General features: G+C 37.8%; 1 protein-coding gene across 3 annotated transcripts in view; it reads right to left on the bottom strand.

Annotated features, from left to right (window-relative positions):
* Nucleotides 1–24,338, bottom strand: part of TBC1D19 (TBC1 domain family member 19) — a 156,268-nt gene that overhangs the window by 96,363 nt on the left and 35,567 nt on the right. For all 3 annotated transcript variants that reach the window (XM_032633641.1, XM_032633644.1, XM_032633645.1), the window contains one exon: nucleotides 9,893–9,968. In XM_032633641.1, coding sequence (XP_032489532.1) covers nucleotides 9,893–9,968 — 76 coding nt within the window. The remainder of the gene's footprint in view (nucleotides 1–9,892; nucleotides 9,969–24,338) is intronic.

Raw genomic sequence — 24,338 nt, 5'->3', positions numbered from 1 at the left:
AAAATTAAACAGTTTCTTTATTGCAGAAACTCTCTGAGCTGTTAACATGCCCAAAGAAATTGTAAGCAACAAAATTAAGGAGAATTAGATTTAAAAAAAGTATAAAATAAATATCCATGAGTCCCTACTGATAAAAATAAATGATTGAATATATAAATAAATGGGGGAGAGGAGACAACTCTTCTATGAAGAAGAATTCCAAATAATTTCTGTAGATACTCCCCCCCTCAGGGAGGTGGAACATAACTTCTCAAGGGTGGACCATGACTTCCTTCCAGACGGTACAGTATACATACAAAGTGGGGGGGTAAAGAGTAGCTTTACAGTGGAAAAACCTCACAAATAATACCTCAATCAGGCAATCAAGGTCAACATCAACAGTGATACATCATACTGATTGTATATACCATGATATAATCTAATGACTATAAATGGCATTTTATATCTGTGATCTTCCTCCAAAAAACCCATAACCCTAGTCTAATAATGAGAAAAACATCAGACAAATTCCAAGAGAGGGATATTCTACAAAATACCTGACCAGTACTTCTCAAAACTGTCAAGGTCATCAAAAACAAGGAAAGTCTGAGAAACTGGCATAGCCAAGAGGAGCCTAAGGAGACGTGACAACCAAATGTAATGTGGTATCCTGGATGGAATCCTAAAACAGAAAAAGGATATGAGGTTAAAACTAAGGAAATCTGAATAAAGTATAACTTTAGTTATTAATACTGTATTAATATTAGTTCACTAAGTGTAACAAATGTACCATAGTAATGTGAGATGTTAATAGGGAAACTGGGTACGGGTTCCATGGGAACTCTCTGTACCGTCTTCTCAATTTTTCTGTAAATCTAAAACCCTTGTAAAAAATCAAGTCCACTAAAAATAATAAATTGTGATTCACCAAGAGGAAAACAATATGTACTTCCATCTCCAAACTTATTTGTCCCTGGAACCCCCTTTTATGGAGCATCTCTCAGGGCTAGGATTCAGTATAAAACACTCTGGAAAATGCTGATGCAGTATAAGGAGCCTCTTCCCCTCAGAATTGAAGGTACATAAGGAGAAAGACAGATTGAAAGTTGGTAGTTATAAAATTTAGTAGTGAGGGACCTTCAAGATGGCAGAGGAGTAAGATGTGGAGATTACCTTCCTCCCCACAAATATATCAAAAAAACATCTACATGTGGAACAATGCCTACAGAACACTTACTGAACATTGGCAGAAGACCTCAGACTTCCCAAAAGGCCTGAATGAGCAAGAGCCCGCTAATCAGCCGCTGTTTTAACCCGTTCCTGTCTGGGCAGGAACAGATGCCTGAGGGTGACCCACACACAGACATGGGGCCAAAACCAAAGCTGAACCCCAGGAGTTGTGCGAACAAAGAAGAGAAAGGGAAATTTCTCCATGCAGCTTCAGGAGCAGCAGATTAAATCCCCATAATCAACTTGAGGTACCCTGAATCTGTGGAATGCCTGAATAGACAACATCCCAAAATGGAGGCGGAGGACTTTGGGAGCAACTGCAGACTTGGGCTTTGCTGTCTGCAACTGACTTGTTTCTGATTTTTATGTTTATCTTAGTTTAGTTTTTAGCACTTGTTATCATTGGTAGATTTGTTTATTGGTTTGGTTACTCTCTTTTTTAAAATTATTATTTATTTTAATAATTTTATTTATTTATTTATTTTAAATTTATTTTTCTTTCTTTTTTTTTCTCCCTTTCTTTCTGAGCCGTGTGGCTGACAGGGTCTTGGTGCTCCAGGCCATATCAGGCCTGAGCTTCTGAGGTGGGAGAGACAAGTTCAGGACACTGGACCACAGGAGACCTCCTGGCCCCATGTAATATCAATCAGCGAGAGCTCTCCCAGAGATCTCAGTCTCAATGCTAAGACCCAGCTCCACCCAACGGCCAGCAAGTTCCAGTGCTGGATGTCCCATGCCAAACAACTAGCAAGACAGGAACACAACCCCACCCATTAGCAGAGAGATTGCCTAAAATCATACTAAGTTCACAGACACCTCAAAACACACCACTGGATGTGGTCTGGGCCACCAGAAGACAAGATAACCCCCCACTCACCAGAACACAGGCACCAGTCCCCTCCACCAGGAAGCCTACACAACCCACTGAACCAAACTCACCCACTGGGGGCAGACACCAAAAACAATGGGAATTATGAACCTGCAGTCTGAGAAAAGGAGACCCCCAAACACAGTATGTTAAACAAAATTAGAAGACAGAGAAATATGCAGCAGGTGAAGAAGCAGGGAAAAAACCCAGCAGACCAAACACATGAAGAGGAAATAGGCAGTCTACCCGAAAAAGAATTCAGAGTAATGATAGTAAAGATGATCCAAAATCTTGGAACTCGAACGGAGAAAATACAAGAAATGTTTAACACGGAACAAGAAGAACTAAAGAGCAAACAAACAATGACGAACACCACGATAAATGAAATGAAAAATTCTCTAGGAGGAATCAATAGCTGAATAACTGAGGCAGAAGAACAGATAAGTGACCTGGAAGATAAAATAGTGGAACTAACTAAAGCAGAGCAGAATAAAGAAAAAAAAATGAAAAGAATTGAGGACAGTCTCAGAGACCTCTGGGACAATATTAAATGCACCAACATTCAAATTATAGGGGTCCCAGAAGAAGAAGAGTAAAAGAAAGGGTCTAAGAAAATATTTGAAGAGATTATAGTTGAAAACTTCCCTACCATAGTAAAGGAATTAGTCAATAAAGTCCAGGAAGCACATAGACTTCCATACAGGATAAATCCAAGGAGAAACACGCCAAGACACATATTAATCAAACTATCAAAAATTAAATACAAAGAAAAAGTATTAAAAGCAACAAGGGAAAAACAACAAATAACATACAAGGGAATCCCCATAAGGTTAACAGCTAACTTTTCAGCAGAAACTCTGCAAGCCAGAAGGGAGTGGCAGGACATATTTAAAGTGATGAAAGGGAAAAATCTACAACCAAGATTACTCTACCCAGCAAGGATCTCATTCAGATTCAACAGAGAAATTAAAACCTTTACAGACAAGCAAAAGAGAATTCAGCACTACCAAACCAGAATTACAACAAATCCTAAAGGAACTTCGCTGGGCAGGAAACACAAGAGAAGGAAATGACCTACAAAAACAAACGCAAAACAATTGAGAGAATGGTAATAGGAACATATATATCGATAATACCTTAAATGTAAATGGATTAAATGCTCCAACCAAAAGACATAGGCTGGCTGAATGGATACAAAAACATGACCCGTATATATGCTGTCTACAAGAGACCCACTTCAGACCTAGGGACACATACAGATTGAAAGTGAGGGGATGGAAAAGATATTCCACACAAAAGGAAATCAAAAGAAAGCTGGAGTAGCAATTCTCATATCAGACAAAACAGACTTTAAAATAAAGACTATGACAAGAGACCAAGAAGGACACTACATAATGATGAAGGGATCAATCAAGAAGACATAACAATTGTAAATATTTATGCACCCAACACAGGAGCACCTCAGTACATAAGGCAAATGCTAACAGCCATAAAAGGGGAAATCAACAGTAACTAAATCATAGTAAGAGACTTTCACACCTCACTTTCACCAATGGACAGATCATCCAAAATGAAAATAAATAAGGAAACACAAGCTTTACATGACACATTAAACAAGATGGACTAAACTGATATTTATAGGACACTCCACCCAAAAACAACAGAATACACATTCTTCTCAAGTGCTCACGGAACATTCCCCAGGATATATCATATCTTGGGTCACAAATCAAGCCTTGGTAAATTTAAGAAAATTGAAATCGTATCAAGTATCTTTTCCGACCACAACTCTATGAGATTAGATATCACTTACAGGAAAAAAGACAGTAAAAAATACAAACACATGGAGGCTAAACAATATGCTACTAAATAACCAAGAGATCACTGAAGAAATCAAAGAGGAAATAAAAAAATACCTAGAAAGGACAGTGAAAACATGACGACCCAAAACCAGTGGGATGCAGCAAAAGCAGTTCTAAGAAGGAGGTTTATAGCAATACAATCCTACCTCAGGAAAGAAGAAACATCTCATATCAACAACCTAAACGTACACCTAAAGCAATTAGAGAAAGAAAACACCAAAGTTAGCAGAAGGAAAGAAATCATAAAGATGAGATCAGAAATAAATGAAAAAGAAATGAAGGAAACAATAGCAAAGATCAATAAAACTAAAAGTTGGTTCTCTGAGAAGATAAACAAAATGATAAACCATTAACCAGACTCATCAAGAAAAAAAGGGACAAGACTCAAATCAATAGAATTAGAAATGAAAAAGGAGAAGTAACAACTGACACTGCAGAAATACAAAGGATCATGAGAGATTACTACAAGCAACCATATGCCAATAAAATGGACAACCACAAGGAAATGGACAAATTCTTGGAAAGGTACAATTTTCCAAGACTGTACCAGGAAAAATTAGAAAATATAAACAGACCAATCACAAGCACTGAAATTGAAACTGTGATTAAAAATCTTCCAAGAACAAAAGCCAAGGACTAGATGGCTTCACAGGCGAATTCTGTTATACATTTAGAGAAGAGCTAACACCTATCCTTTTCAAAGTCTTCCAAAATATAGCAGAGGGAAGAACACTCCCAAACTCATTCTACAAGGCCACAATCACCCTGATACCAAAACCAGATAAAGATGTCACAAAAAAAGAAAACTACAGGCCAATGTCACTGATGAACATAGATGCAAAAAACCTCAACAAAAAACTAGGAAACAAAATCCAACAGCACATTAAAAGGATCATACACCATGACGAAGTGGGGTTTATCCCAGGAATCCAAGGATTCTTCAATATATTCAAATCAATCAATGTGATACATCATATTAACAAATTGAAGGATAAGAAACATGATAATCTCAATAGATGCAGAAAAAGCTTTCGACAAATTCAACACCCATTTATGATAAAAACTCTCCAGAAAGTAGGAATAGAGGGAACCTATCTCAAAATAATAAAGGCCATAAATGACAAACCCACAGCCAACATCATTCTCAATGGTGAAAAACTGAAACTATTTCCTCTAAGATCAGGAACAAGACAAAGTTGCCCACTCTCACCACCTTTATTCAACATAGTTTTGGAAGTTTTAGCCACAACCATCAGAGAAGAAAAAGAAATAAAAGGAATCCAAATCAGAAAAGAAGAAGTAAAGCCGTCACTGTTTGCAGATGACATGATACTATATAGAGAATCCTAAAGATGTTACCAGAAAACTATCAGAGCTACTCAATGAACGTGGTAAAGTAGCAGGATACAAAATTAATGCACAGAAATCTCTTGCATTCCTATACACTAATGGTGAACAATCTGAAAGAGAAATTATGGAAACACTCCCATTTACCACTGCAACAAAAAAAAATAAAATACCTAGGAATAGACCTACCGAAGGAGACAAAAGACCTGTATGCAGAAAACTATAAGACACTGATGAAAGAAATTAAAAATGATACAAACAGATGGAGAGATATACCATGTTCTTGGATTGGAAGAATCAACATTGTGAAAATGACTATACTACCCAAAGCAATCTACAGATTCAATGAAATCCCTGTCAAACCACCAATGGCATTTTTCACAGAACTAGAACAAAAAATTTCACAGGGCTTCCCTGGTGGCGCAGTGCTTAAGAATCCGCCTGCCAATGCAGGGGACACGGGTTCGAGCCCTGGTCTGGGAAGATCCCACATGCCGCGGAGCAACTAAGCCCGTGTGCCACGTCTACTGAGCCTGTGCTCTAGAGCCCGCGTGCCCCAACTACTGAAGCCCACGCACCTAGAGCCTGTGCTCCGCAGCAAGAGAAGCCACCGCAATGATAAGCCCGCACACTACAACAAAGAGTAGCCCCCGCTCATCGCAACTAAAGAAAAGACCACGCGCAGCAATTAGGACCCAACACAACCAAAAATAAATAAATAAAATTTAAAAAAAAAAAAAAAAAAATTTCACAATTTGTATGGAAACACAAAGACCCCGAATAGCCAAAGTAATCTTGAGAGTGAAAAACAGAGCTGGAGGAATCAGGCTCCCTGACATTGGACTATACTACAAAGCTATAGTAATCAAGAGAGCATGGTACTGGCACAAAAACAGAAATATAGATCAATGGAACAGGATAGGAAGCCCAGAGATAAACCCACGCACATATGGTCACCCTATCTTTGATACAGGAGGCGAGACCATACAATGGAGAAAAGACAGTGTCTTTAATAAGTGATGCTGGGAAAACTGGACAACGACATGTAAAAGAATGAAATTAGAACACTCCCTATCACCGTATACAAAAATAAATGCAAAATGGATTAAAGACCTAAATGTAAGGCCAGACACTATATAACTCTTAGAGGAAAACATAGGCATAACACTCTATGACATAAATCACAGCAAGATCCTTTTTGACCCACCTCCTAAAGAAATGGAAATAAAAACAAAAATAAACAAATGGGACCTAATGAAACTTAAAAGCTCTTGTACAGCAAAGGAAACCATAAACAAGATGAAAACACACCCTCAGAGTGGAAGAAAATATTTGCAAACGAAGCAACTGACAAAGGATTAATTTCCACAATATACAAGCATCTCATGCAGCTTAATATCAAAAAAACAAACAACCCAGTCCAAAAATGAGGAGAAGACCTAAATGGACATTTCTACAAAGAAGATATACAGATTGTCAACAAACACATGAAAGACTGCTCAACATCACTAATAATTAGAGAAATGCAAATCAAAAGCACAATGAGGTATCACCTCATAATGGTCAGAATGGTCATCATCAAAATATCTACAAACAATAAATGCTGGAGAGGGTGTGGAGAAAAGGGAACCCTCTTGCACTGTTGATGGGAATGTAAATTGATACAGCCACTATGGAGAACAGTATGGAGGTTCCTTAAAAAACTAAAAACAGAACTACCATATGACCCAGCAATCCCACTACTGGGCATATACCCTGAGAAAACCATAGTTCAGAAAGAGTCATGTACCACAATGTTCACTGCAGCTCTATTTGCAATAGCCAGGACATGGAAGCAGCCGTTGTGTCCATCAACAGATGAATGGATTGAGAGGATTTGGCACATGTATACAATGGAATATTACTCAGCCATAAAAAGAAATGAAATTGAGTTTTTTGTAGTGAGGTGGATGGACCTAGAGTCTGTCATACAGAGTGAAGTTAAGTCAGAAAGAGAAAAACAAATACCGTATGCTAACACATATATATGGAATCTAAAAAAAAAAAAAAAGGTTCTGATGACCTAGGGGCAGGACAGGAATAAAGAGGTAGACATAGAGAGTGGACCTGATGACATGGGGAGAGGGAAGGGTAAGCTGGGACAAAGAGAAAGAGTAGCACTGACACATATACACTACCAAATGTAAAACAGATAGCTAGTGGGAAGCAGCCACATAGCACAGGGAGATTAGCTCAGTGCTTTGTGACCACCCAGAGGGGTGGGATAGGGAGGGTGGGAGGGAGACGCAAGAGGGAGGAGGTATGGGGATATATATATATGTATAGCTGATTCACTTTGTTATAAAGCAGAAACTAACACACCATTGTAAAGCAACTATACTCCAATAAAGATATTTAAAAAAATTACTGCAACAAAAAAAATCTTCAGTCTTGCAGATTTAGAGACCCACATAGAAAGACTGTAAAAATGTCACTTCCCTTATTTTGATAAATAATAAACAATTCTTGAATTTCAAACAAACAGAGAAACAAAAAAGAATCAATTACAGTTGACCCTTGAACATCTTGGATGTTAGGGATGCCAACACTCCACACAGTGGAAAATTTGAGTATAACTTAACATCTGGCCCTCCATTCCTGTGGTTCTAAATCTGCAAATTTAACCAGCCCAGGTTAGTGTAGTACTGCAATATTTAGCATTGAAAAAAATCCACATATAAGTGGATTCATGCAGCTCAAACCCACGTTGTTCAAGAGTCAACTGTATTTCCTCAAACATTTACTGAGAGTGTTCTGTGGGCTAGGCACTATGCTTAGATGCTGAGGATTAAAAGCACAGTCCCTGCTCTTAAAGGGACTAATTTAGTGCAGGAATCTGCAAACTTTCTATAAAAAGACAGATAGTAAAAAATTTAAGCTTTCCAGGTCATAACATCTCTAAAGCAACTATTTAACTCTGACATAGTAGTGCAAAAGCAGACATAGCCAATATGTAAATAAAGGAGCATGACTATTTTCCAATAAAACATATTTTATGAATTCCTATAAGTTTCATGGGTCACAAAATATTATTCTTCTATTGATTTTTCAACCAGTTGAAAATGTTTTAAAAAATAATAAAATTCCTAGCTTGCTACCCATACAAAAACAGGTGGCAGGGCAGATCTGGCCCATGCACTCACTGTAGCGTGCCAACTCTGGATCTAGCAGGTAAGCCTGGAGAGGAAAGAAAGGAGTACCATACTCCTTGTGTGTATATACACAATACATATATTTACCATTCATATATAGTCTCAGCAACTAGCAGTAGGCTTTAAGAACAGACCAGTTATTTATCTCTGTATCTCTTCAGTCTTAATAGGAAACCAACTTTTGTGCTTTGTTTTTTATACTTATGCTAAAACTGATACTTTCTCTAAAACTTTCAGAAATTTTCAAAATTTGCCAAAAAATACTTAGACCTAAGCATTTAGTTTTATTTTCTTGAGTTTATATCTTTACAACAAAAGACCAATTGTTTCGTACGTGTATCACGTGATGATTATGATTTATGACACATCAATAATAAATACTGTCTGATTGCTAGCCCTAAAGTACCACCTAGAGATAGAAACATATTACATATTTCCTCAAATATCTCCATGTTTTTTGTTTATATTGCTTCCTTTCACCCTCTAATTTTGAGGGTTTTTAAAATGAATATAAAAGCAGAAAAAGAAAAACCTGCCTAACATCTACCACTGTGGAGCATGGTAACTCAAAGCAAGCAGAACACTTCTCAGGAGCAGCAGAACTATAACTGTTGAAGCTGGGTGATGGGTTCACTGGAGTTCTTTGGGGTGTATCTGAAAATTTTCATAATAATTTCTGAGACTATGGTAGAGAAAAAAGGTTGACTTATGAGGTCCATTAAATGCCTCAGCAGTGTTAGTTAGAGAGTCCCCAGCACTGTGAGGAAGGCTCATGAATAGTGCCACCTCACAGGCAGGTAGACCACACAGGGCCAAAGCAAAGGCCAGCTAAAAGAATTAGGGGCATGTGACAGAACTTGTTAAGTTTCTACTTTAACAGCTTTTTACAGTTTTTCTGTTAAAGTTATTTTATTTTACGCTTTTAAAGTGACTTAGTTGTTTTCAGTGCATTTTAGATACAAGGTTCATTTAGGTGCTGTAACAGAATACAATTAGTATGTATAACCTGCTGTGAAAGCAAATGTTTCAAATATAGTATCAGTAACACTGGTGTCAAAAGCTAAAATTTTAAGGGAAGAGTGAGTCAGTTCATTCCCATTTCATTCCTTTAATATCACACAACATTAGGAACAAATTGTTTCATAATATTTACTTTTATGATATTTTAAATTTTAGGCCAGTATAGTACATGATTTTTTTTTCTTCTACTCAATATTTTCAAGATTACTATAGTTAAGTAAGTGCAATCCTTGGTTACTGAAAATAAAAAGTATGCAAATAGTATTCACCTCACTTTAATGGTCTTTACCCAGTCTTTCATATAATAAATACAGTCATAATATTAATAAGGATCTCTCACTCTGCATTATATAACTTGGTATGGAAAAATAAAATTAAAATGAACAGTAGCCAACCTGTGCTTTCCTCATGTATACCAAAGGTTCTTTAAGATGTTCAGGAGGTGCAGCAGGATGACTGGGTAAAGGAAACCTGGGGACAAAAAGAGGAAGCTATTATACATTACTCTTTTTTTAAAAAAAATAAACAAAGAATGCATGTTTTTATTTATTCACTCAACAACCACAGACCTGAGAGCCCACTGCCATGTACTGGTTATGTACAGGTAAACAGGCCCCTGCCCTCAAAAGGTTTACAAACCAAAAGCAAGCAAGAAAAACTACAAAAGCACCACAAAAGCATATATAGGGGGCAAAGAAGTCTGAGTTATGTATTTGATACAATTTTTCCTTATGCTAAGAATTGAAAAGTATATACATTACTCTTAATAATTAATCAGTTCGCCTGGTTAGAAATTACTTACCTCTGTAGTCCATGATAGAAATGAAATAGATATTTGTTAGCAGTTCTATGTGCTTACACAAGGTATAACAACCTAATAAAACTTTAATTCTTATCCTACTAGCATAGTAGTTGTAAATTAACGATTTAATGACTTGTTAAAAGTTAAAGTGAATTCATAAATTTAGGTGAATTTAAAAATTATTTAGCTCTGTAAGTGCTCACGTGAAAATTTTCACAACTGTTAATTTTAGTATGTAAGTACTATAACACTTAGAGAAATTTTTTTAAATTCTGAAGTCTAAAAAAGTCCATTAACTTACTAGTATATCAACTTTTCTCATTTCTCCCAATTTCCTTTTCCATAGGATTGAAATGATAGTAAAAATACTACCTTTTGTAATAGCCATGTTTTAGTATTAATATATTACATACTACATTAATTCATAAATTTAATAAAATTTTAATGTCTTGAAAATTATGTTTTCTATGTAACATTACATTTTATATTCAAAATGTATTGTTTTTTATTAAGAAAACAGATTTATTTATTCAACAAATATTTGAGCCATTCTAAGTACTAAGTATATGGTAGGATTAAGACAGTTATCTCCTGTTCTTATGTACCTAATATTCTAGTGAAGAAAGAGTCAATATTTATAAAAACAAACAAATAAATAAATCAATAGAATAAAAAAACAGTAATAAGTGCCATGAGAAAATGAGAGCAGGATAGAGTCAAAAGTGATTTGCAAGGGCAGGGAAGGTGTCTAGAAAAGCTAATATTTGAACCAAGACATGAGTGAAAAGGAGCCAACCATTCAAAGATCTGGGGGAAGAACATTCTAAGTAAAAGGACAGCAAGCACAAGACTCTGAGGTGGGAAAATATGGAATGTTTAAAAATCAGAAAAAGCCAGGATGGTTGAAATGTAATGACTGAGGCACAGAGTGATATAAAATCATAGAGAAGGCAATAGGAGAACACAACAATTTAACATTTACTTAGAGTTTTCAATCTCTTTCACAACATATAGCTCCCATTGAAATTAATCATATAACTTGTACCTACAGCAAAGCAACCACGTTCTAACAATCAAGAACCATACACTGAATTCTCAAGAAATTCCTCATCCAAAGGGGGACATCCAAAGGAGGACACCAGACAGTTTCACTAACTGATTATTTCTGGCTAATTGTTTTTTTCTACTAAAATCTGCATTCCATGTACCTAAACAAATCACCTTTTCCCACTCACAAGTGAAAAAAAATTGATAATCTCTAGATATCTCAGTATTTCTTCTTATATGCAAGATAGTTTAAAAGCTATATATTTTATACCACTCACTACATCATTTGTAAAGAGACGTGATGTATAATTAAATATAACTCTTAAAAATTCTTCCATTTTAATGGTAATTATTTCTAAACTTAATAAAACTTAGAAATTTAGGATTGAAACTTGAGAGCACTTACTGATGAACTTAAGGGTTATTTAATGCTCAAAGAAATTTATCCATAAAAAAAGGTAAGAAGTGACAACCCCAAATCATTCATATTAAACCAAAATAAAGTTAGATATTTATTCAATTGTAAATATTTAATGAGAACTTACTAAGTTCAAGGTAATAGAGATACAGCAGGGAACAAAACATGTTAAAATCTCTGTCCTTGGGACTTCCCTGGAGGTACAGTGAGGGGACACGGGTTCGATCCCTCGTCAGGGAAGATCTCATTTGCCACATCTCGCAGCCAAAACAATAAATAAAATGAAGTAGAATAGAATACAAAAGAATAAAACAAAATAAAATCAAATCTCTGTCCTCACGTACTTTACATTTAGTAATACAAAGAGATGAGGGTCAGTAGATAGGAACAATGCAGAAACCTCCATATCACTCTTGACTCCTCCCTCTTCCTGTCTCCCTAAATCCCCATAAATGCCACTCATCTTCTCTACCCCACTGACAGTTTTAGGCAACCAACATTTCTCGCCTGCATTCATCTGACAGATTCATAAGCAATCTCCCCTGTTTCCACACTATTTTCAACCTATTTGCCAATTTGCCTGGCGGTTAGTCAGGAGCAGTGTCTTCCTTATTCACCAGTGATTGTATTTCCAGTGTCTAGCATAAGGCCTGGCACATACTAGATATCCAGTACATTGTTGAATAAATAAAATGCAAATGTGGTTATGTCACTACTTTGCTTAAAAATCCTAAAATGGCACCCAAATGCTTTTAGGATCCAGTCTACAAATCCTTGAGTAAGAAGCACATCCTTGCCTACAGATCTAGCATAATTCTTTCCTATGCCCCTTTCCTCTCTACCACCCAACTTTTGTTGCCATACAACTTCTGTTCCTCCAATATATTGCATTCTTTTCCACCTATAAACACCTTTGAACCTGTTGTTCCCTCGTGCCTAAAGCATTTTTCTTCTCTACCCCTTCCCCTGACTAAATCCAGCTCAGCTTTTTGATCTCAGTCTATTATTTCCTGTGATAAGTCATCATGACATCCCCAATGTGAGTTAAGTCCCTGCCCTATGTACTCCTTGTACTTATCCTATTATAGCGCTTACTATATTGTACTATAATTGCCTCTTTAAATTCTCTGTGCCCCACTGGGATGTAAGCTCCATAAAAAGCAAAGACTATCTGCCTAGCTTGTTCACTATCCCAGCACCTAGCTCTGTACATAACACATAACAAGCACATAGTAATATTTAAAACTAAGAGGGCAGGGTGGAGTCAAGATGGCAGTGTGGGAAGACGCCAAGTTAACGTCTCCCCATAATTAGGTTCCCTGCCGGCTGCTGGTGGAGGACCCTAACGCCCAAGGAGATGGGAGGAACCCCCAAGTGAACTGGTAGGACGTGGGGGGACTGAGGGGGGAGGAAAAGTGGAGGCCAGACAGGATCAGCGCCCCTGAGGCTGGGGAGATCAGGAAAGGCACGTGGGAGGGGCCCTCAGGGAGGAGCGGAGGAAGAGCTGAGGGCATTTGCCCCACTGACTTGGGCATCGGGAGACTGCTGAGCTCCCAAGCCGGTCCCCTGCCCTCCAAGGGCCCCCACTCCCCATGGCCGCATTGGTCCTGGGGGCATAGGAAGGAGGCCGAGGGGATAAAAGGAGAGGCAGGCAGGAGGGCCCCTCTGAAACCAGAGGAACAGGAGAGGAGAGGAGGGCGTTTGCCCCACCCACTCGAGCCTAGAAATCCTGCTGGGCTCCCAGGTGAGTTCCCCCGCCCTCTGAGACCAGGGGTGGGGAGTATACCTGGGCCCCTTCTGTTCCGTTGAGCCTATGCCCCACCTCCCACAGCCCAAAGGGCCTTTTTCAGCCCTGTGGGTCCTAAGCATAGGCCCTGCCCACTGCCCAAAACTTGCCCTTGCTTAGGTCCCACCCTCCAGAGCCAAGGCCTTCCCCACCTGCCCCTTTTTTTATCTCTTCCCTCCTCCTCTTTTTTACTATAGTGGTACTGTTGTACCTTCTGGTTGTTGATTCATCTATATTTTTATTTTTATATACTTTCTAATACATCTGTTAGTTTCCTAGTCTAATTTTTTTTTAACTTGGTTATTGTTCTCTCTCTCTCTTTTTTTTTTTTTTTTTGCCACACCACGTGGCTTGTGGGATCTTGGTTCATGAGTCAGGGGTCGGGCCCAAGCTCCTGTGGTGGGTGCTCTGAGTCCAAACCACTGGACTAACAGAAAACCTCAGACCCCAGGGAATATTCATCACAGTGAGGTCTCACTGAGGTCCTCATCTCAGCACCAAACCCAGCTCTACCCAAAAGTGTGCAAACTCCAGTGTTGGAAACCTCAGGCCAAACAACCAGTAAGACAGAAACACAATGCCACTCAAAAAAAAAAGAGATGGCCAAAAAATATGTGACAGATGAAGGAGCAAGGTAAAAACCTATAAGACCAAATAAATGAAGAGGAAATAGGCAATCTACCTGAAAAACAATTCAGAGAAAAAACAGTAAAGATGAATCACACACAAGGTTGTCCACTCTCAACACTATTGTTCAACATAGTTTTGGAAGTTTTAGCCACAGCCATCAGAGAAGAAAAACAAATAAAAGGAAACCAAATTGGAAAAGAAGAAGTAAAGCCATCACTGTTTGCAAATGACATGATACTATACATAGGGAATGCTAAAGATGCTACCAGAAAACTACTAGAGTTAATCAATGAATTTGGTAAAGTAGCAGGATACAAAATTAATGCACAGAAATCTCTGGCATTCCTATACACTAATGATGAAATATCTGAAAGAGAAATTAAGGAAACACTCCCATTTACCACTGCAACAAAAAGAATAAAACCTAGGAATAAACCTATCTAAGGAGACAAAAGATCTGTATGCAGAAAACTATAAGACACTGAAGAAAGGAATTAAAGATGATACAAACAGAAGGAGAGATATACCATGTTCTTGGATTGCAAGAATCAACATTGTGAAAATGACTACACTACGCAAAGCAATCTACAGATTCAATGCAATCCCTATCAAACCACCAATGGCATTTTTCACAGAACTAGAACAAAAACTTTCATAATTTGTATGGAAACACAAAAGACCCTGAACAGCAAAGGCAACCTTGAGAAAGAAAAACAGAGCTAGAGGAAACAAGCTCCCAGACATCAGACTATACTACAAAGCTATAGTAATCAAGACAGTATGGTACTGGCACAAAACCAGAAATATAGATCAATGGAACAGGATAGAAAGCCCAGAGATAAACCAACGCACATATGGTCACCTTATTTTTGATAAAGGAGGCAAGAATATACAATGGAGAAAAGACAGCCTCTTCAATAAGTGGTGCTGGGAAAACTGGACAGCTACTTGTAAAAGAATGAAATTAGAACACTCCCTAACACCATACACAAAAATAAGCTCAAAATGGATTAAAGACCTAAATGTAAGGCCAGACACTATCAAACTCTTAGAGAAAAAAACAGGCATAACACTCTATGACATAAATCACAGCAAGATCCTTTTTGACCCACTTCAAGAGAAATGGAACTAAAAACAAAAACAAATGAGACCTGGGCTTCCCTGGTGGCGCAGTGGTTGAGAGTCCGCCTGCTGATGCAGGGGACACGGGTTCGTGCCCTGGTCCAGGAAGATCCCACATGCTGCGGAGAGGCTGGGCCCGTGAGCCATGGCCGCTAAGCCTGCGTGTCCGGAGCGTGTGCTCCGCAACAGGAGAGGCCACAACAGTGAGAGGCCCATGTACCACAAAAAACAAACAAACAAACAAAAAACAAATGAGACCTAATGAAACTTAAAAGCTTTTGCACAGCAAAGGAAACCATAAACAAGATGAAAAGACAACCCTCAGAATGGGAGAAAATATTTGCAAATGAAGCAACTGACAAAGAGCTAATCTCCAAATTTACAAGCAGCTCATGCAGCTCAATATCAAAAAAGCAAACAACTCAACCCAAATATGGGCAAGAGACCTAAACAGACATTTCTCCAAAGAAGATATACAGATTGCCAACAAACACATGAAAGACTGCTCAACATCACTAATCATTAAAGAAATGCAAATCAAAACTACAATGAGGTATCACCTCACACCAGTCAGAATGGCCATCATCAAAAAATCTAGAAAGAATAATTGCTGGAAAGGGTGTAGAGAAAAGGGAACTCTCTTGCACTGTTGGTGGGAATGTAAATTGATACAGCCACTATGGAGATCAGTATGGAGGTTCCTTAATAATCTAAAAGTAGAACTACCATAAGACCCAGCAATCCCACTACTGGGCATATACCCTGAGAAAACTATAGTTCGGAAAGAGTCATGTACCACCATGTTCACTGAAGCTCTATTTGCAATATCCAGGACATGGAAGCGGCCTGGGTGTCCACTGACAGATAAATGGATGGAGAGGATGTGGCATATGTATACAATGGACCATTACTCAGCCATAAAAAGAAACGAAATTGAGTTATTTGTAGTGAGGTGGATGGACCTAGAGACCGTCATACGGAGTTGAGTGGGTCGGAAAGAGAAAAAAAAATACCATATGCTTACACATATATATGTAATATAAAAACGAAACAAAAAAATGGTTCTGAAGAACCTAGGGGTAGGACAGGAATAAAGATGCAGACACAGAGAACAGACTTGAGGAGACACAGAGGGGGACACAGAGAATAGACGTGAGGAGACACAGAGGGGTAAGGGTAAGCTGGGATGAAGTGAGAGAGTTGCATGGACTTATATATACTACCAAATGTAAAATAGATAGCTAGCGGGAAGCAGCTGCATAGCTCAGGGAGATCAGCTCAGTGCTCTGTGACCACCTAGAGGGGTGGGATAGGGTGGGTGGGAGGGAGATGCAAGAGAAAGGAGATATGGAGATATATGTATATGTATAGCCGATTCACTTAGCTATAAAGCAGAAACTAACCACTGTAAAGCAATTATACTCCAATAAAGATGTTAAAAAATTTTTTAAATAAAATTTTAGAAAAATGAATCACAATCTCAGAAATAGAATGGAGGCACGGATTGACAAAATACAAAAAATGTTTAACAAAGATCTAGAAGGACTAAAGCACAAATAGAGATGAACAACACAATAACTAAAATGAAAAATACACTAGAATGAATCAATAACAAAATAACTGAGGCAGAAGAACGAATAAGTAAGCTGGAAGACAAAATGGTGAAAATAACTGCTGAGGAGCAGAATAAAGAAAAAAGAATGAAAAGAATTGAAGATAATCTCAGAGACCTCTGGGACAACACTAAACGCACCAACATTTGAATGTAGGGGTCCCAGAAGAAGAAGAGAAAAAGAAAGGGACTGAGAAAATATTTGAAGAGATTATAGTCAAAAACTTCCCTAACGTGGGAAATGAAATAGTCACCCAAGTCCAGGAAGCACAGAGAGTCCCATTCAGGATAAACCCTAGGAAAAACACACCAAGACACATATTAATGAAACTAACAAAAATTAAATTCAAAGAAAAAATATTAAAAGCAGAAAGGGCAAAACAAAATATAACATACAAAGGTATCGCCATAAGGTTATCAGCTGATTTTTCAGCAGAAACTCTGTAAGACAGAAGGGAGTGACAGGATACACTTAAAGTGATGAAAGAGAAAAACCTAAAACCAAGATTACTCTAGCCAGCAAAGATCGCATTCAGATTGGATGGGGAAGTCAAAAGCTTTTCAGACAAGCAAAAGCTAAGAGAATTCAGCACCATCAAACCAACTTTACAACAAATGCTAAAGAAACTTCTCTAGGTGGGAAACACAAGAGAAGTAAAAACCCACAAAAACAAATCCCCCCCAAAATAACAAACAAACCCAAAACAATTAAGAAAATGGTAATAGGAACATACATATCGATAATAACCTTGAATGTAAATGGATTAAATGCTACAACCAAAAGACACAGACTGACTGAATGGATACGAAAACAAGACCCATATATATGCTGCCTACAAGAGACCCACTTCAGATCTAGGGACACATATAGAGTGAAAGTGAAGGGATGGAAAAAGATATTCCATGAAAATGGAAATCAAAAGAAAGCTGGAGTAGCAATACTCATATCAGATAAAGTAGACTTTAAATTAAAGATTGTTGCAAGAAATAAGGAGGGACACTACGTAATGATCAAAGGATCAATCCAAGAAGAAGATATAACAATTATAAATGTTTATGCACCCAATAAACATTGAGGAGCACCTCAATACATAAGGCAAATGCTAACAACCATGAAAGGAGAAATCGATAGTAACACAATAATAGCAGGGCACTTTAACATCCCACTTACAGTAATGGACAGATCACCCAAACAGAAAATAAATAAGGAAACACAAGCTTTAAATGACACAATAGACCACATAGATTTAATTGATATTTATAGACCATTCCACCCAAAAGTGGCAGAATACATTTTCTTCTCAAGTGCACATGGAACATTCTCCAGGATAGATCACATCTTGGGTCACAAATCAAGCCTTGGAAAATTTAAGGAAATTGAAATCGTATCCAGCATCTTTTCTGACCACAATGCTATGAGATTGGAAATCAATTACAGGAAAAAAAAACTGTAAAAAGCACAAACACATGGAGGCTAAACAGTGCACTACTAAATAACCAAGAGATCACTGAAGAAATCAAAGAAGAAAATTTAAAATATATAGAAACAAGCGACAATAAAAATACGATGACCCAAAACCTATGGGACACAGCAAAAGCAGTTCTATGAGGGAAGTTTATAGCAATTTAATCTCAACTCAAGAAATAAGAAAAATCTCAAGTAAACAATCTAACTCTACACTTAAAACAACTAGAGAAAGAAGAACAAAGAAAACCCAAAGTCAGTAGAAGGAAAGAAATCATAAAGATCAGAGAAGAAATAAATGAAATAGAAACGAAGAAAACAATAGGAAAGATCAATAACACTAAAAGCTTGTTCTTTGAGAAGATAAAAATTGATAAACCCTTAGCCAGACTCATCAAGAATAAAAGGGAGAGGATGCAAATCAATAAAATTAGAAAGGAAAAAGGAGAAATCACAACTGACACAGCAGAAACACAAAGGATTGTAAGAGGCTACTACAAACAACTATATGCCAAAATCATGCACAACCACGAGGAAATGGACAGATTCTTGGAAAGGTACAATTTTCCATAACTGAACCAGGAAGAATTAGAAAATATATACATACCTATCACAAGTAATGAAATTGAAACTGTAATTAAAAATCTTCCAACAAACAAAAGTCCAGGACCAGAAGGCTTCACAGACGAATTCTATCAAACATTTAGAGAAGAGCTAACACTGATCCTTCTCAAAATCTTCCCCAAAATTGCAGAGGAAGGAACACTCCCAAGCTTATTTTACGAGGCCACCATCACCCTGATATCAAAACCAGAGAAAGACATCACAAAACAAGAAAATTACAGGCCAATATCACTGATGAACATGGACGCAAAAATCCGCAACAAAATATTAGCAAACAGAATCCAACAACACTTTAAACAGTTCATACACCATGATCAAGTGGGATTTATCCCAGGGATGCAAGGATTCTTCAGTATATGCAAATCAATCAATGTGATACACCACATTAACAAATTTAGGAATAAAAACCATATGATCATCTCAATAGATGAAGAAAAAGCTTTTGACAAAATTCAACACCCATTTGATAAAAACTCTCCAGAAAATGGGCAGTGAGGGAACCTACCTCAACATAGTAAAGGCCATATATGACAAACCCACAGCCAACATCGTTCTCAATGGTGAAAAACTGAAGCCATTTCTACTAAGATCAGGAACAAGACAAGGATGTCCACTCTCGCCACTCTTATTCAACATAGTTTTGGATTTCCTGGCCATGGCAACCAGAGAAAAAAAAGAAATAAAAGGAATACAAATTGGAAAAGAAGTAAAACTGTCACTCTTTGCAGGTGACATGATACGATACAGAGAAAATCCTAAGGATGCCACCACAAAACTACTAGAACTAACCAATGAATTCGGTAAGGCTGCAGGATACAAAATTAATGCACAGAAATCTCTTGCATTACTATACACCGACGATGAAAAATCAAAACAAGAAATTAAGGAAACAATCCCATTTACCATCACAGCACAAAGAATAAAATACCTAGGAATAAACCTACCTAAGGAGGCAAAAGACCTGTACTCAGAAAACTATAAAACACTGATGAAAGAAATCAAAAATGACATAAACAGATGGAGAAATATACTATGCTCTTGGATTGGAAGAATCAATATTCTGAAAATGACTATACTACCCAAAGCAATCTACAGGTTCAGTGCAATCCCTATCAAACTACCAATGGCATTCTTCACAGAATTAGAACAAAAAATTTTACAATTCATATGGAAACACAAAAGACCCCGAAGAGCCAAAGCAATCTTGAGAAAGAAAAACAGAGTTGGAGGAATCAGGCTCCCTGACTTTAAACAATACCACAAAGCTACAGTAGTCAAGACAGTATGGTACTGGAACAAAAACAGAAATATAGATCAATGGTCCAGGATAGAATGCCCAGAGATAAACCCACGCACATATGGTCACCTAATTTACGAGAAAGAGGCAAGAACATACAATGGAGAAAAGACAGCCACTTCAATAAGTGGTGCTGGGAAAACTGGACAGCTACACGTAAAGAATGATATTAGAACACTACATAACACCATACACAAAAATAAACTCATAATGGATTAAAGACCTAAATTTAAGACCAGACACTATAAAACTCTTAGAGGAAAACATAGGAAAAACACACTTTGACATAAACCACAACAAGATCTTTTTTGACCCACCTCCTAGAGTAACAGAAATAAAAACAGAAATAAACAAATGGGACTTAATTGAACTTAAAATCTTTTGCACAACAAAGGAAACCATAAGTAAGACAAAAAGACAACCCTCAGAATGGGAGAAAATAGTTGCAAATGAAACAACAGACCAAGGATTTATCTACAAAATATACAAACAGCTCATGGAGCTCAATGTCAAAAAAACAAAGATTCCAATTAAAAGATGGACGGAAGACCTAACTAGACTCACCAAGGAAGACATACAGATGGCCAAGAGGCACATGAAAAGATGCTCAACATCATTAATTATTAGAGAAATGCAAATTAAAAGCACAATGAGGTATCACCTCATAATGTCAGAATGGCCATCATCAAAATATCTAGAAACAATAAATGCTGGAAGGGTTGTGGTGAAAAGGGAACCCTCTTGCACTGTTGGTGGGAATGTAAATTGTTACAACCACTATGGAAAACAGTATGGAGGTTCCTTAAAAAACCTAAAACAGAACTACCATATGACCCAGCAATCCCACTATTGGGCATATACCCTGAGAAAACCATAGTTTGGAAAGAGTCATGTACCACGGTGTTCACTGCAGCTCTATTTGCAATATCCAGGACATGGAAGCAGCCTTTGTGTCCATCGACAGATGAATGGATGGAGAGGATGTGGCACATGTATACAATGGACCATTACTCAGCCATAAAAAGAAACGAAATTGAGTTATTTGTAGTGAGGTGGATGGACCTAGAGACCGTCATACAGAGTGAAGTAAGTCAGAAAGAGAAAAACAAATACCGTGTGCTAACACATATGTATAGAATCTAAAAAAAAAAAAAATGGTACTGATGAACCCAGTTGCAGGGCAGGAATAAAGAGGTAGACACAGAAAATGGACTTGAGGACACGGGGTGGGAGGGAGAAGCTGTGGTGAAATGAGAGTAGCATCGACATATATACACTACCTAATGTAAAATAGTTAGCTAGTGGGAAACAGCAGCGTAGCACAGGGAGATCAGCTCGGTGCTTTGCGATGACCTAGAGGGGTGGGATAGGGAGGGTGGGAGGGAGGCTCAAGAGGGAGAGGATATGGGGACATGTGTATGCATATGGCTGATTCACTTTGGTGTACAACAGAAACTAACACAGTATTGTGAAGCAATTATACTCCAATAAAGATAAAAAACAAACAAACAAACAACTAAGAGGGCAAAGAAGAGCTATGATTAGGACACTTTGGAGGTGTCCAGGTCTACCACCTGAGGACTCTTCCAGAGAACACCGTGAATGTCTATACTTACCCAATCTTGTGGTCTAGTGTAAGGTACTCATTATCTAAAATCTTTCCATTTTGGGCCCACTGTAGTTCAGCATTTATACCTCTCCAAGGTATGGTAGACACTTGCATATATCTACTATAGCAGTAGACTACAGTACATGTTTTTTATAATATATACATATATAGGAGGTTTAAAAAGGTTTATATATTTCTTTAATTTATATTCCTTAAGGGAAAACAATAGGTCTTCTAATTCTTTATAAACTGCTCTACACAAAATACAGTAAAGAATAGGACACAAAGAAATCGGTACATTTTCTAAATCTTTACAGTAGTTTAGGATTAACAGTTATACTAATTGTCCTCAATTCAACAAATATTTATTTTGCGCCAGCATTGGTGGTTGGCTCAGTAACTACTTGCTGACTCAACGTCATTTATTTGATGCTATAGGAGATACTCAAAGAAATGTAAGACATAATTCTTGTTTCAGAACACTTGTAATCTAGGTAAGAAACAAGATGTAAATACAGTAAGTCCCCTACATACGAACGAGTTCCATTCTGAGAGTGCGTTCGTAAGTCCAATTTGTTCGTAAGAACAACAAAGTTAGCCTAGCTACCCAACTAATACAATCAGCTATATAGTTCCAAACTGTAATAGGTTTATAATACTTTTCATACAAATAATACATAAAAAACAAGCACAAAAAGTAAAGAAAACATTTTAAATCTTAACAGTATAGCACCTTGAAAAGTACAGTAGTACAGGACAACAGCTGGCATACAGGGCTGGCATCGAGTGAAACAGGCAAGAAGAGTTACTGACTGGAGGAGGGAGAGGAGATGGGAGATGGTAGAGCTGAAGGATCGTCAGCAATAGGAGACGGAGGGCAAGCTGCAATTTCACTCACACCTGACACTGACGGCACAGGTTCTGGTTCCTTGCTGGATTCAGTTCTATCTACTCTCTTGAAAAACCGATCCAGTGATGTCTGGATAGTAGCTCTTTTTTTCTCATTGAAGATGACACGGTAGCACTGGATTGCATTCTGAATGGCTGCTGCAACCTTCGTCTACCATTCTACGTTTGGGTCCTGTGCCTCACAAACTAACAGTGCCTCCTCAGATAAAGAAAATCCTCTTGCCATTTCCTATGTCATGAATCTCTTCGGCTTTTCAGTTATCTCTTCTTCCTCTTGTCTCTCTTCGTCCTTTCCCTGGGCCTCCAATTCCATCAGGTCTTCATTAGAAAGCTCCTCTTGTTGCACAGCAAGGAGTTCAATGAAGTTGTCCTTTTGCAGATCTAGCTTGAAATAAAGATACTGTACTACTGTACTCAATACAGTACTGTACAGTAAAGTACACAAAAGCACAACCACTTGTACAGGATGCATGCATGTGACAATGTATGCCAGACACGTGAACTAATTTACGTAATTGGACATGCAAAGGCACGTTCACATCTTTGAAAGTTCTCAGCCTGAAGGTTCATATGTAGGGGATTTACTGTATATGTGAAATGTAGTAAAATGTATGGCTTTAGAATCAGACAGCTAGAGGTGAAACCCTAGCACTGCCATTTACAAGCTATATGACCTTCAGCAAGTTACTTAAGTGGTCTAAGACTCATTTTTCTCTTCTGTAAAATGATGATAATTATAAATTCTACTTCATAGGGTGGTTATAAAGACTACCTAATACAAGGTAATACCTAAAAGTGCTTACCACAGTGCTGGACATAAAATAAGCATTCAATCAATGTAAATTATCATCAACATAATATTAAGTAGTTATTAACACAATAATAGTTAAACAAAGTAGGCAGTTTTGAAGTGGGAAGAACTAACCTGGGCTAGAGTTACAAGTTTCATGTAATAACAGAATACAGAAAATTTTCTGCTATATTTGTTAAATAAAAATCTGACTAGGGCTTCCCTGGTGGCGCAGTGGTTGAGAGTCCGCCTTCCGATTCAGGGGACACGGGTTCGTGCCCCGGTCCGGGAAGATCCCACATGCCGCGGAGCAGCTGGGCCCGTGAGCCATGGCCGCTGAGCCTGCGCATCCAGAGCCTGTGCTCCGCAACGGGAGAGGCCACAGCAGTGAGAGGCCCGCGTACCGCAAAAAAAAAAAAAAAAAAAAAAAAAAAAAAAAACTGACTAAAATATTTGGAATGTTTACTAAAATAAGTAAAATGACATGAGCAAATTCCATGTATGATCTGTAGAGCTCACATGTCCATACTTCTATTAGTAATGAGAGTATGGATTTTTTTTTCAGTTCCAATTACTTAACAATAAATATTTCTACTTCACTTTTGCTTTCTTTACTTATCCATCGTGGTTTTTGCCAATGAAAAATGCAACAGAATATGCTAAGTCCACTTTATTCTTCTGACTTATGTTAGGAAACACTTCTTCCCACTCCAGATGTGCCCTTCCACAT

The sequence above is a fragment of the Phocoena sinus genome, chromosome 5 (assembly GCF_008692025.1).
Source record: "Phocoena sinus isolate mPhoSin1 chromosome 5, mPhoSin1.pri, whole genome shotgun sequence".
In the NCBI taxonomy this organism is placed as follows: Eukaryota; Metazoa; Chordata; class Mammalia; order Artiodactyla; family Phocoenidae; genus Phocoena; species Phocoena sinus.
This window is presented reverse-complemented; position numbering and strand designations above follow the sequence as displayed.